The sequence below is a fragment of the Schistocerca americana genome, chromosome 2 (assembly GCF_021461395.2).
Source record: "Schistocerca americana isolate TAMUIC-IGC-003095 chromosome 2, iqSchAmer2.1, whole genome shotgun sequence".
Taxonomy (NCBI): Eukaryota; Metazoa; Arthropoda; class Insecta; order Orthoptera; family Acrididae; genus Schistocerca; species Schistocerca americana.
In genome coordinates, this window is record NC_060120.1 from 1008364745 (window position 1) to 1008379134 (window position 14390).

Genomic DNA, 14390 nt, shown 5'->3' on the forward strand with positions numbered 1-14390 from the left:
CCGACTGCCTCAGACTTTTACTGTCTTTGATGCAGAATTGTTTGCGATCTTGCGGGCACTGGAGCACATGAGACATTCTTCCTCTCCTAAATTTCTTGTTTGTTCCGATTCACTCAGTGCCCTTCACTCATTGCAACGTTTGTATCCGGCAGACAAAATTGTCCAGACCATCCAGGATGCCCTTCTCCGACTACAGCGACTGGGGAAGGTTGTACCTTTCTGCTGGGTTCCGGGGCATGTTGGCATTTCTGGGAATGAAAGGGCAGATCTCACAGCCAAGGAGGCGTGTCTCGCCCCACAAGTATCCCAGTGTGCTATCCCCTTGCACGCACTCACCTTGCTGTTGAGCTCACGAGTCATGTCGGTGGGAGGATGAGTGGCTGGAAGTGACTGACAATAAGCTCCGTATAGTCAAGCCCACAACGAGTGTGTGGTGTACTTCCTTTCAGCCCCGTCGACGGGACGAGGTTCTCCTCACTCGGCTTCGAATAGGCCACAGCCCTATGACGCATGGCTTCCTGCTCCGGCGAGAGGACCCTCCAATGTGTGGTGCTTGCGGCGTCCAGGTCACTGTGCGCCACGTTTTATTGGATTGCATTTTATTTTCTGACCAGCGGGTCGCAGCTGACTTGCCAGCGGACCTGCCGTCTCTTTTAGGCAACACTCAGACGAATGTCGTTAAAGTTTTAAAGTTCTGTGCCCTGTCAAATGTTTTTACAAAGATTTTAGGGAGAGGATTTTAATTTGCTCACTGTGTGACAAGCTCGCCCATATTTTATGTAAGTGGCCAGCCAATAACAATTTCCTGTGTCATTCTTGTTGCTATGCTTCCCCTTTCCTTAGGTTTTACTTTCTTATGTAGCATTTTCCTTCTTTTCTTGCTTTCTTTGAGTGTGTGCTTTAGTTTTCTTAGGTCTGTCCACATTCGTTCCTTTTAATGTGTGTCAGGGCGCTGATGACCTCGATGTTGAGCGCCCATAAGCCCCAACACACCACCACCACCACCACTCGTGTGTATAATTTACAGATATTTCGTGAAGTGAAATCTCCTGTTCCTTTAAAAACGAGACATTTGGCACCTACCGATGACAGGAGAAGGCCGCCCGACTTCCACGCCAACTCGTTTCATTCTCATTACAAACACTCCTCCGCAGTCAATGCTTACGGTACATACAGCATCTGTAACGTTTCAAAGCAAAGTAATACTCATAACTGATAGAGGATTGCGCTTGGTTAGGATGAGGTTTCAGTATCCCATAAAGTATCAACTGAAGTGATACACAGAACAAACATTCGGGTAACAATAGCCCCATAGCCGGGTGTGCCCTTTTCTCCCCGATAGACTTCTGCAAATCTTAACAGTAATCGCAAAATGGACGAGAGTGCTCGACGTCAAATCATTTAAAATTGCCAGTTATCAAAGCATGTAAATGTAACTCCAAAATCAATAAAATAAATGCAAAATTGCAATAGCGAACACCAAAATACACTTAAACCTAAACGTAAAAATCATAATTAATACATTATCGAAAGTCTTGGAATTCCCCTGATAGATTTCTTGCCAGTATCGATATCGATTGCACCGCAAAACTGTTAAGATGTTCGGTTCTCGCGTTGGACGAAGAATCGATGTGCATAAATTTGTACGGAACTATGCAAATAGAGCCCCTAGTCACTTTACACTCCAACCGTTTCTTTCGCCATAACACCAGTAAATAATTATGAGCTAAATACAATGACACTATGACTCTTTGTCTCAGAAGGGCAGTGTCAGATTACAAACCCAATTTGAAAGTAAAATCTTTTAAATTGTTGTTGTTGTTGTGGTCTTCAGTCCTGAGACTGGTTTGATGCAGCTCTCCATGCTACTCTATCCTGTGCAAGCTTTTTCATCTCCCAGTACCTACTGCAACCTACATCCTTCTGAATCTGCTTAGTGTATTCATCTCTTGGTCTCCCTCTACGATTTTTACCCTCCACACTGCCCTCCAATACTAAATTGGTGATCCCTTGATGCCTCAGAACATGTCCTACCAACCGATCCCTTCTTCTGGTCAAGTTGTGCCACAAACTTCTCTTCTCCCCAATCCTATTCAATACTTCCTCATTAGTTATGTGATCTACCCATCTAATCTTCAGCATTCTTCTGTAGCACCACATTTCGAAAGCTTCTATTCTCTTCTTGTCCAAACTATTTATCGTCCATGTTTCACTTCCATACATGGCTACACTCCATACAAATACTTTCAGAAATGACTTCCTGACACTTAAATCAATACTGGATGTTAACAAATTTCTCTTCTTCAGAAACGCTTTCCTTGCCATTGCCAGCCTACATTTTATATCCTCTCTACTTCGACCATCATCAGTTATTTTGCTCCCCAAATAGCAAAACTCCTTTACTACTTTAAGTGCCTCATTTCCTAATCTAATTCCCTCAGCATCACCCGACTTAATTAGACTACATTCCATTATCCTTGTTTTGCTTTTGTTGATGTTCATCTTATATCCTCCTTTCAAGACACTGTCCATTCCATTCAACTGCTCTTCCAAGTCCTTTGCTGTCTCTGACAGAATTACAATGTCATCGGCGAACCTCAAAGTTTTTATTTCTTCTCCATGAATTTTAATACCTACCCCGAATTTTTCTTTTGTTTCCTGTACTGCTTGCTCAATATACAGATTGAACAACATCGGGGAGAGGCTACAACCCTGTCTTACTCCCTTCCCAACCACTGCTTCCCTTTCATGTCCCTCGACTCTTATAACTGCCATCTGGTTTCTGTACAAATTGTAAATAGCCTTTCGCTCCCTGTATTTTACCCCTGCCACCTTTAGAATTTGAAAGAGAGTATTCCAGTCAACATTGTCAAAAGCTTTCTCTAAGTCTACAAATGCTAGAAACGTAGGTTTGCCTTTCCTTAATCTTTCTTCTAAGATAAGTCGTAAGGTCAGTATTGCCTCACGTGTTCCAGTGTTTCTACGGAATCCAAACTGATCTTCCCCGAGGTTGGCTTCTACTAGTTTTTCCATTCGTCTGTAAAGAATTCGTGTTAGTATTTTGCAGCTGTGACTTATTAAGCTGATAGTTCGGTAATTTTCACATCTGTCAACACCTGCTTTCTTCGGGATTGGAATTATTATATTCTTCTTGAAGTCTGAGGGTATTTCGCCTGCTTCATACATCTTGCTCACCAGATGGTAGAGTTTTGTCAGGACTGGCTCTCCCACGGCCGTCAGTAGTTCCAATGGAATATTGTCTACTCCGGGGGCCTTGTTTCGACTCAGGTCTTTCAGTGCTCTGTCAAACTCTTCACGCAGTATCGTATCTCCCATTTCATCTTCATCTACATCCTCTTCCATTTCCATAATATTGTCCTCAAGTACATCGCCCTTGTATAGACCCTCTATATACTCCTTCCACCTTTCTGCTTTCCCTTCTTTGCTTAGAACTGGGTTTCCATCTGAGCTCTTGATATTCATACAAGTCGTTCTCTGATCTCCAAAGGTCTCTTTAATTTTCCTGTAGGCGGTATCTATCTTACCCCTAGTGAGATAGGCCTCTACATCCTTACATTTGTCCTCTAGCCATCCCTGCTTAGCCATTTTGCACTTCCTGGCGATCTCATTTTTGAGACGTTTGTATTCCTTTTTGCCTGTTTCACTTACTGCATTTTTATATTTTCTCCTTTCATCAATTAAATTCAATATTTCTTCTGTTACCCAAGGATTTCTACTAGCCCTCGTCTTTTTACCTACTTGATCCTCTGCTGCCTTCACTACTTCATCCCTCAAAGCTACCCATTCTTCTTCTACTGCATTTATTTCCCCCATTCCTGTCAATTGCTCCCTTATGCTCTCCCTGAATCTCTGTACAACCTCTGGTTCTTTCAGTTTATCCAGGTCCCATCTCCTTAAATTCCCACCTTTTTGCAGTTTCTTCAGTTTTAATCTACAGGTCATAACCAATAGATTGTGGTCAGAGTCCACATCTGCCCCTGGAAATGTCTTACAATTTAAAACCTGGTTCCTAAATCTCTGTCTTACCATTATATAATCTATCTGATACCTTTTAGTATCTCCAGGGTTCTTCCATGTATACAACCTTCTTTCATGATTCTTAAACCAAGTGTTAGTTATGATTAAGTTATGCTCTGTGCAAAATTCTACCAGGCGGCTTCCTCTTTCATTTCTGTCCCCCAATCCATATTCACCTACTATGTTTCCTTCTCTCTCTTTTCCTACACTCGAATTCCAGTCACCCATGACTATTAAATTTTCGTCTCCCTTCACAATCTGAATAATTTCTTTTATTTCATCATACATTCCTTCAATTTCTTCGTCATCTGCAGAGCTAGTTGGCATATAAACTTGTACTACTGTAGTAGGTGTGGGCTTCGTATCTATCTTGGCCACAATAATGCGTTCACTATGCTGTTTGTAGTAGCTTACCCGCATTCCTATTTTCCTATTCATTATTAAACCTACTCCTGCATTACCCCTATTTGATTTTGTGTTTATAACCCTGTAGTCACCTGACCAGAAGTCTTGATCCTCCTGCCACCGAACTTCACTAATTCCCACTATATCTAACTTCAACCTATCCATTTCCCTTTTTAAATTTTCTAACCTACCTGCCCGATTAAGGGATCTGACATTCCATGCTCCGATCCGTAGAACGCCAGTTTTCTTTCTCCTGATAACGACATCCTCTTGAGTAGTCCCCGCCCGGAGATCCGAATGGGGGACTATTTTACCTCCGGAATATTTTACCCAAGAGGACGCCATCATCATGTAATCATACAGTAAAGCTGCATGCCCTCGGGAAAAATTACGGCTGTAGTTTCCCCTTGCTTCCAGCCGTTCGCAGTACCAGCACAGCAAGGCCGTTTTGGTTATTGTTACAAGGCCAGATCAGTCAATCATCCAGACTGTTGCCCTTGCAACTACTGAAAAGGCTGCTGCCCCTCTTCAGGAACCACACGTTTGTCTGGCCTCTCAACAGATACCCCTCCGTTGTGGTTGCACCTACGGTACGGCTATCTGTATCGCTGAGGCACGCAAGCCTCCCCACCAACGGCAAGGTCCATGGTTCATAGGGGGGTTTAAATTGTTAGGAAACTTAATGGTCTTCTGCAATTTGTTCTTAGGCAATCGACGTTTCGACTCCTCCACTGGAATCTTCTTCAGAATCTTTTAGTGCTCGTAACTAACTGAACACTGTCAAAGACTAACGTCACATTAGTTACCACAGGAAGTTTTCGCACTCTTGTTCTGAAGAAATGAGGTTATAGGGTGAAATACATCCGGCTGCTATTGGTGGGTCATCGTCATCGAATAGAAAGCGAAACAGCCAGAGCAAGAGAGCGCGAATGTTTGACAAAATATTGTTGCCGGGCCGTGGAGGTGGCTTCCTGTTCGTCGATTGTTCTCCTTGCTTACCGTGCCTGCGTATTTGCTTCCACGATGGCGGGAAGCCATGAACGTGGGGGTCCATAGCCGTCTTCTCTATTGAAGTTACATTCGTTCTTGGAAATCTCAACCGCTTCTCGGATTTTACTTGCACACTGAGGCGACAAATGTCACGGGATAGCGATGTGCACATATGCAGATGGCTGTAGCATCGCACACACGAAGTATAAAAAGGCAGTAAATTGGTAGAACTGTCATTTGCGCTCAAATGATTAATGTAAATAGGTCTACGGCTTCATTATGGCCTGACGACGGGAATTAACACACTTTGAACGCGGAATGGTAGCTGGAGTTACCTGTAGACGCATGGGAAATTCCACTTCGGAAGCCGTTAGTGAATTCAATATATGGAGATCTACAGTGTCAAGAGTGCGCTGGCACACAAACCTCCAGATGTCAGACACTCAGATCGGTACCAAACACTGTATCGATAGAGTATCGACCAAAACAGTGATGTAGTTCGTGCTGTGTGCTGTCGTCCAGTAGAAGATGCGTAAACGGCAATTAAAAGTGACACCAGAACTACAGAATATGGGTAAACCCTATCTGTGAGCTCTGAAAGTGATGATGTCTGGAGGGAATTCTGGCACATTTGGAGTGAAAAATTTAGAGATATTGTAAATGAAGTATTAAACGGAGAGCCAACAACCAAAGATTTTAAAGACGGTCTTACAGTCCTTATTCATAAAGGCAAGGGTACCAAAGATATCAATACAACACGACCAATATGCCTGCTGAATACCGAGTACAAGCTGATAGCCCGTGCCATCAATTAACGTATAACGAATGTTCTGGAGCCCGTAATAAGTAGAGACCAAACCTGCCTACCAGGCCGCAGTATCATTGCAATGGTAAGTGAGTGTAGAGATACTATCGCCATTTTCTCTGAGATCAACTTAAAAGGAGCCCTAGTATTTATCGATTTCGCAAAAGTGTTTGAGCGTGTGAGTCATGAATATCTATTTAAGACATTGCTTAAAATGGGTTTTTCAAACATATTCCTGCAAGTAATGGGGAATATGGTGAGAGGAATTTTGACGAGAACAGTTATAAATGGCCGGTGCACAAAACAACTGGAGATTTGAGCGTGAGAAAACAAAATTTGAAGCATTACCTCTCACCACGGACAAACGCTGTGGCCGAGGTCCTTCACTTAACGACCGAGGGCACGGCGTTTGCCTAGTGTTGTCACTGCTAACAGACAAGCAACTCTCCTTGGAATAAATGCAGAAATCAATGTTGGAGTACGACGAGCTTGTCCGTTGGGACAGTACCGCGAAATTTGGCGTTAGTGAGATATGGCAGCAGACTGACTGAAAAGCCTTTGCTAACAGCACCACACCGCCTGCAACGCCTCTCCTGGCTACGTAACCATATCGGGTGGATGCTAGACGGCTGTGAAATCGCGACCTGGTCAGAAAAATCCTGATTTCAGTTGGTAAGGGGTGTTGGTGGGGTTCGAATGTGGCGCTGACCCTACGAAGCCACGGATACAAGTTGTAAACAAATCACAGTGCAAGCCGGGGGTGGCTCATCAATGGTGTGGGCTGCGTTTACATGGGATGGACTGGGTCCTTCGGTCCAATTGAACTGATCATTGAATGGAAATCGTTATTTTCGGCTACATGGAGGCCATTTGCAGCCATTTATGTAATTCATGTTACCAAACAACGATGGAATTTTTATGGATGACAATACGCGTTGTTAGCGGGCCGTAACTTTTTGAGATTTGTTTGAAGAACATTCTGAACAAATCGAGGGAATTATTTGGCAACCCAGCTCGCCCGGCATGAATTACATCGGACATTTATCGGACATAACCAAGAGGTGAGTTCGTCCACCGGCAACACTTTCCCAAAGATTCGAGGCTTTAGGGACAGCATAGCTCAATATGTCTGTAGGGGACAAATTATTCAGTCCATGCTACATCGAGTTGCTGCACCACTCGAGGCCAAAGGGAGCCCGATACGATGTTAGGAGGTATACCACGACATTTTCCACTTCAGTGGATGTAAGTTGTTGAAATCAGTGTGTTGGCCGCAGCTCTGCTGATATTCCATTACCACAGATCTCACGCTTCTCTTTAACCACGTGTGGCTTTCATGTTTTTTATTATGTTCTTTTAAGGTCCTTCCCGTTTCGTTTATATCTACACAATGTGATCAAAAGTGTCCGGATAGCCCCAAAATATATGTTTTTGTTATTAGGTGCATTGTGATGCCACCTACTGCCAGGTACTCCATATCAGCGACCTCAGTAGTCATTAGACATCGTGAGGGAGCAGAATGGGGCGGTCCGCGAAACTCACGGACTTGGAACGTGGTCAGGTGATTGGGTGTCACTTGTGTCATACGTCTGTACACCAGCTTTCCACACTGCTAGGTCCACTGTTTCCGATTTGGCAGTGAAGTGGAACCGTGAAGGGACACGTGCAGCACAAAAGCTTACAGGCCGACCTCGTCTGTTGACTGTCAGAGACCGCCGACAGTTGTAATATGTAATAGGCAGACACCTATCTAGACCATAACACAGGAATTCCAAACTGAATCTGGATCCACTGCAAGTACTAATTTAGGTGGGAGGTGAGAAAACTTGGATTTCACAGTCGAGCGGCTACTCATAAACCACACATCACGCCGGTAAACGCCAAACGACGCCTCGCTTGCTATAAGGAGCGTAAACACTGGACGACTGAACAGTGGAAAAACGTTGTGTGAGGTGACGAATCACGGTACAAACTGTGGAGATCCAATGGCAGGGTGTGGGTATGGCGAGTGCCCTGTCAGCGTTTGTAGTGATAACAGTAAAATTCGGAGGCGGTGGTGTTATGGTGTGGTCGTGCATTTCATCGAGGGCCCTTGCACCCCTTGTTGTTTAGCGTGGCTCTATCACAGCACAGGCCTACATTGATGTTTTAAGTACCTTCTTGCTTCCCACTGTTGAAGAGCAATTCGGGGATTGCGATTGCATCTTCCAACACTATCGAGCACCGGTTCATAATGCACGGCCTACGGCGGAGGGTTACACAATAACATCCCTGTAATGGACTGGCCTTCTCAGAGTTCTGACCTGAATCTTATAGAATATGTTCAGGATGTTTTGGAACGTCGACTTCATGCCAGGCCTCACCGACTGACATAGATACCTCTCCTCAGGGCAGCACTCCGTGCAGAATGGGTTGCCATTCCCCAAGAAATCTTCCAGCACCTGATTGAACGTATGCCTGCGAGAGTGGAAGCTGTCATCAAGACTAAGGGTGGGCCAACACCATATTGAATTCCAGCCTTAGCAACGGAGGGCGCCACGAATTAGTAAGTAATTTTCAGCCAGCTGTCCGAATACTTTTGATCACATAGTGTATTTTTCCACAGCCGCACGTCACTTCACAGACTCCCACAGTGTGAAGGTAATCAGGTCCGTCACTTTTGCGTTGGAAAATATCCTTTATTTTTCTCTGTGTGGAACATGAGATCTACACTCCTGGAAATGGAAAAAAGAACACATTGACACCGGTGTTTCAGACCCACCATACTTGCTCCGGACACTGCGAGAGGGCTGTACAAGCAATGATCACACGCACGGCACAGCGGACACACCAGGAACCGCGGTGTTGGCCGTCGAATGGCGCTAGCTGCGCAGCATTTGTGCACCGCCGCTGTCAGTGTCAGCCAGTTTGCCGTGGCATACGGAGCTCCATCGCAGTCTTTAACACTGGTAGCATGCCGCGACAGCGTGGACGTGAACCGTATGTGCAGTTGACGGACTTTGAGCGAGGGCGTATAGTGGGCATGCGGGAGGCCGGGTGGACGTACCGCCGAAATGCTCAACACGTGGGGTGTGAGGTCTCCACAGTACATCGATGTTGTCGCCAGTGGTCGGCGGAAGGTGCTCGTGCCCGTCAACCTGGGACCGGACCGCAGCGACGCACGGATGCACGCCAAGACCGTAGGATCCTACGCAGTGCCGTAGGGGACCGCACCGCCACTTCCCAGCAAATTAGGGACACTGTTGCTCCTGGGGTATCGGCGAGGACCATTCGCAATCGTCTCCATGAAGCTGGGCTACGGTCCCGCACACCGTTAGGCCGTCTTCCGCTCACGCCCCAACATCGTGCAGCCCGCCTCCAGTGGTGTCGCGACAGGCGTGAATGGAGGGACGAATGGAGACGTGTCGTCTTCAGCGATGAGAGTCGCTTCTGACTTGGTGCCTATGATGGTCGTATGTGTGTTTGGCGCCGTGCAGGTGAGCGCCACAATCAGGACTGCATACGACCGAGGCACACAGGGCCAACACCCGGCATCATGGTGTGGGGAGCGATCTCCTACACTGGCCGTACACCACTGGTGATCGTCGAGGGGACACTGAATAGTGCACGGTACATCCAAACCGTCATAGAACCCATCGTTCTACCATTCCTAGATCGGCAAGGGAACTTGCTGTTCCAACAGGACAATGCACGTGCGCATGTATCCCGTGCCACCCAACGTGCTCTAGAAGGTGTAAGTCAACTACCCTGGCCAGCAGGATCTCCGGATCTGTCCTCCATTGAGCATGTTTGGGACTGGATGAAGCGTCGTCTCACGCGGTCTGCACGTCCAGCACGAACGCTGGTCCAACTGAGGAGCCAGGTGGAAATGGCATGGCAAGCCGTTCCACAGGACTACATCCAGCATCTCTACTATCGTCTCCATGGGAGAATAGCAGCCTGCATTGCTGCGAAAGGTGGATATACGCTGTACTAGTGCCGACATTGTGCATGCTCTGTTGCCTGTGTCTATGTGCCTGTGGTTCTGTCAGTGTGATCATGTGATGTATCTGACCCCAGGAATGTGTCAATAAAGTTTCCCCTTCCTGGGACAATGAATTCACGGAGTTCTTATTTCAATTTCCAGGAGTGTATATACCGTTTTTCCGAAGTGTTCTGCTTGTGCGTGCAGTGACTCTAGGAACAGATGCGGTAATCTGGCGGAGCGAGACGTGGTTCCTCGTCCTTCTTATGATTAATACAACGTCTTTTGAAATCCCTACCAGTCCAAAACCGGCAGAGTTGTTGGTCTTCAGTGTCTTCTTTATGAAAGTCAGCTATGATTCCATTCTGTCATTATCACTTATGTGGAAGGCACTTTAAGACACAGTGCAGCGGACTGCTGTCTTCTGTTGTAGGTGGTGGTGCCAAGTGCATTTAAACATGTATTTGTGTTAGCAGAGCTTCTATACACTATGTGCCCTAGCGTATTCCCAGATCTATGTCCTAGAAGACAAGACCTTTCTCCAACGCAAAACGGACGCACCTGAGTACCTCCACACTGAGGGAGTCCATTAATTACCGTGTGGCTGTGGAAAAGTGTATATGGGCGAAACGGGAAGGACAGTAAAGGAAGGTATTATAGAGCAAGAACACAACGCGCGGTTAAAACAAATTTCAACGGGTATGTTGCTAGTGAAGGAAGGTAACATTTTAGAAACAAAGTACGAGAAGCGATTGAGATTTCCAAGAACGAATTTAATTTCTGTAGAGAAGACTGCTACAGGCTTCCAGCTTCATGGCTTCCCGCTATCGAGAATGTAAATGGGCAGCCACTGTGCATGAACTGAAGAATCGAACAGGAAATCAACTCTGCGCCGCGAACATAATATTTTGATAAACGTTCCCCCTCTCTTGCTCCACTTTTCCGCTTTCTATTAAATGTCGATCGCTCATCAATAATAACCGCAAGAATTTCAGCCTGTAGCCTCACTTAGTCAAAACAAGCGCGGGAAAACCCTTTGATAAGTGAACGTGGCGATGGCCTTTCACAATGTTCGTTTAACCCATGAACGCCAGAAGATCTTGAAGGTCTCAGGGGAGAGCTCGAAATGTCGGTTGTGTACGTAGATGTTAAAGAGATACATGTCGCGAACTAACAGGATAAAAGATTTTAGCTTGAATGACAACGGACACGGAAGCCCGCAGACGCACATATAAGTCCAAACGTCTGTGGCTCTTTCCCCATCTCGGTCTAGTACCTTATTTTGTCACTCACCGCTGCTGTCACCCCTGGTAATTATTTTTGTTTGTGAAAAATCAAGTTGCACCATGGTTTGAAAATCACATCAAATTGTAGCCCCCCCCCCCCCTCCCCCCCCAATAACTGGCTGCGTAAGTCAGCCGAACGTCGAAGGACATGAGACGGATTCACTAACTGAGAAGGAAATTAGAGGGGTTTTTAGTCCATCCTTAACGTCATTCCGTACATTGACTAAGCAACGAGAAATCTCGAACGGAGATTAAAGTTAGGAAGAAGAAATTAAAACTTAAAAGTTTGCAGATAACAGTCTAAATTTGTTAGACACGGCAAAGCACTTGGCAGAGTAATTCTGTGGAATGTGCGATGTCTTGAAAAGAGATTATAAAGTGAACAACAAAAGGAAAAGAAAAGCAATAGAGTGTAGTCGAGTTACATTACCTGATGATGAAGGAATTAGATTACAAAATGAGACACTAAAGGTAGCAGTTGACTTTTCATATTTGGGCAGGAAAATGGGTGACTGTGGCCGAAGTGGAGAGGATATAAAATGCAGCCTGGCAGAAGAAAGTAAAGCATCTCCAAAAAAGAAATAGTTTTTAAAACCAAATATAAGTTTTAGTGTTTGTTAGTCTTTTCCGAAGGAGCAAGGTGGCGGGCGAAATATTATATATTCAAAATTGTTTCTATAACGCTTTATAACCAAATGGCGTAATTTTTTTCTTTTTTACATTACCTATCAGAATGTGTATGCTCAGCAAACTGTCTGTAAATGTTCAATGTGTCAACCTTATTGACATACCACCTCTTCCACACAAACTGTGATGTTTCCTACTACCGTACGACAGAAGTTTGCTGTGATTTCCTGGAAAACCGTTGCGTGAGCCGCTTGCTGTTGCATTAGATTACGTGCTTTATAGCAGTAGACTATCTCCTTCAAATGGCCCCATAAAAACTAATCGCAGGGATTAATAGCTGGCTGTGTGGTGGTCATATTGAAGCGCCCTGGAAACGTCCCGTATATCGATGGGACATCAGACGGTGTCAGATATGTTCGTGCAGGAAATGCAGAATAGTGTTTGCTGTATGAGGACGTGCTCCATCTTGAATGAACCATTGTGTCTCCATTCGTAACTAAGTTGCATGAATTTGTGGAAGAAAATTGTTCTGCAGCATATCCATGCTGCATGCACTGTTAACTGCGTCGTTGAAAACTATTCGCCCGATGACTCCATGGCTGTAAATGGCACCGCACTCACTTTTTCTCCATATTTTTCAATCTCGTGCACAACATCAGGAACTCCTCGTGATAAAAATTTGATATGATGCCTGTTGACGCTACTTTTCAGGTGAACATAAGCTTCATCGCTGAACCGTGTGTTATGACTCACGGCATTGTAATTTACACTAGCCGAAGTTGAAACTGTGATAGCCGTACCTTGTCATTTTCCGTCATTTTGCGCAACACTGTCATTTTGCATGGAAATAATTTCACGCCAGCATAGAACATTCTCTGAAGAGCAAGGCGTGATATGCCCTTTTCGGCTCTCCTCTTGTATTTCCTAGGACTTCGTGACAAAGACACTCTCACAGCCTCGACCACCACGTTGCATTTCTATGTCTGCAAGCGGCCCACATCGAACGAAAAGAATAGTAAAACATCACTAAGTCTATAACTCTGCTAAACTCTTCGTTTCTGCAAAAGAAAAAAAAATCCAACAGTGCCCTGACGTTCTGTTCTAAAGTCAATCGGTCTTTTCCTACATTTTATTACATTGAACCAGTGATGACATGAATGCTTGATACTGACAAGTGCTGCCTTCCGGTGAACCATGCACAAACCACGGCTACGCGGTTTGTGCATTTCAACACTGTAAGCCTGAAATAAAATACTTGTTAGACAATGTCAGTGTATGTCATCTTGTGTGTGTCTGGAGAAGAGAGTTTACAGAAGACAAACGTGGACAATAAAAAGTTCAGACACGATGCCTTTGAAATCTGGTGCTACAAAAGAATACTCAAGATAATATTGATGGATCAGTAAGTGAATGAGGTATTACGGAAGCTAACTGGGGAGAAATGGCACAACGTGACCGAAAGAAGTGAGTGGTTGGTAAGGCGAATCCTGAGCAGGTATGTTGCAGTAGAAATGAATAGTCTTACGCGTGACAGTGTGCTGTATCAAACTAGTTCTTGCTCTGAAGTCCACAGCAACAACAAAGTCAGTTCAAAGCTCGAGAAATGGTAGATGGCAAGAGCATACCTCCTTCAATAGAATCGTGTCTAGTAAAGCACTGTAGTATTCAAATCAACCTTCGAGGTACTGTGACGTTGTTATCATACACAGAGAACGAAGCCAGTAAAACTGTACAGTAACTAAAAATAACATATTAGGAATATTGGATATGTGTGGTGAAACAACGCATATAGTGCGTGTAGTCTCCATTAACAAATATAAGAAATAATTCATTCACATCTCGTAACTTTCCAGGTGACAGCTGCGACTCCGCTAAATGAAGGCAATCCGGAAAACATACATATCTACAGACCCATTCCCTTACTGCCACCATTTTAAAAAATAATAGCCATATGTGAATGAGAGGCTAATGAATTACTCGAATAAGTATAACCTTCTAAGTCCTTCACAGTTCTGTTTCCGAAATAACAGAAGTACAGAATAAGCCACGGCAGTATTTACCGAAGTGCTGCTTGATGCTTTTGATAAGGATGAGTGCTCCATATATCTATTCAAAACACTTACTGTTGACCATACAACTCTACAGACAGAATAATTAGAAATAAAAGGCATAGGTAACGACTGACTCCTATCATATTCAGCAGATAGGGAAAGCAGAGTGTAGATAACAGATACCTCAGATAAGGTTAAATGTTTAGTAAAATACTTATCACAAC

The 14390-nt window shown here is 44.7% G+C and overlaps 1 protein-coding gene across 1 annotated transcript in view; it reads right to left on the reverse strand.

The window, feature by feature from the left end:
* Positions 1-12933, reverse strand: part of LOC124594623 (testis-specific gene A8 protein-like) — a 59683-nt gene extending 46750 nt beyond the window's left edge. Inside the window, exon 1 of the mRNA XM_047132995.1 lies at positions 12916-12933. Coding sequence (XP_046988951.1) covers positions 12916-12933 — 18 coding nt within the window. The remainder of the gene's footprint in view (positions 1-12915) is intronic.
* Positions 12934-14390: the final 1457 nt, after the last annotated feature.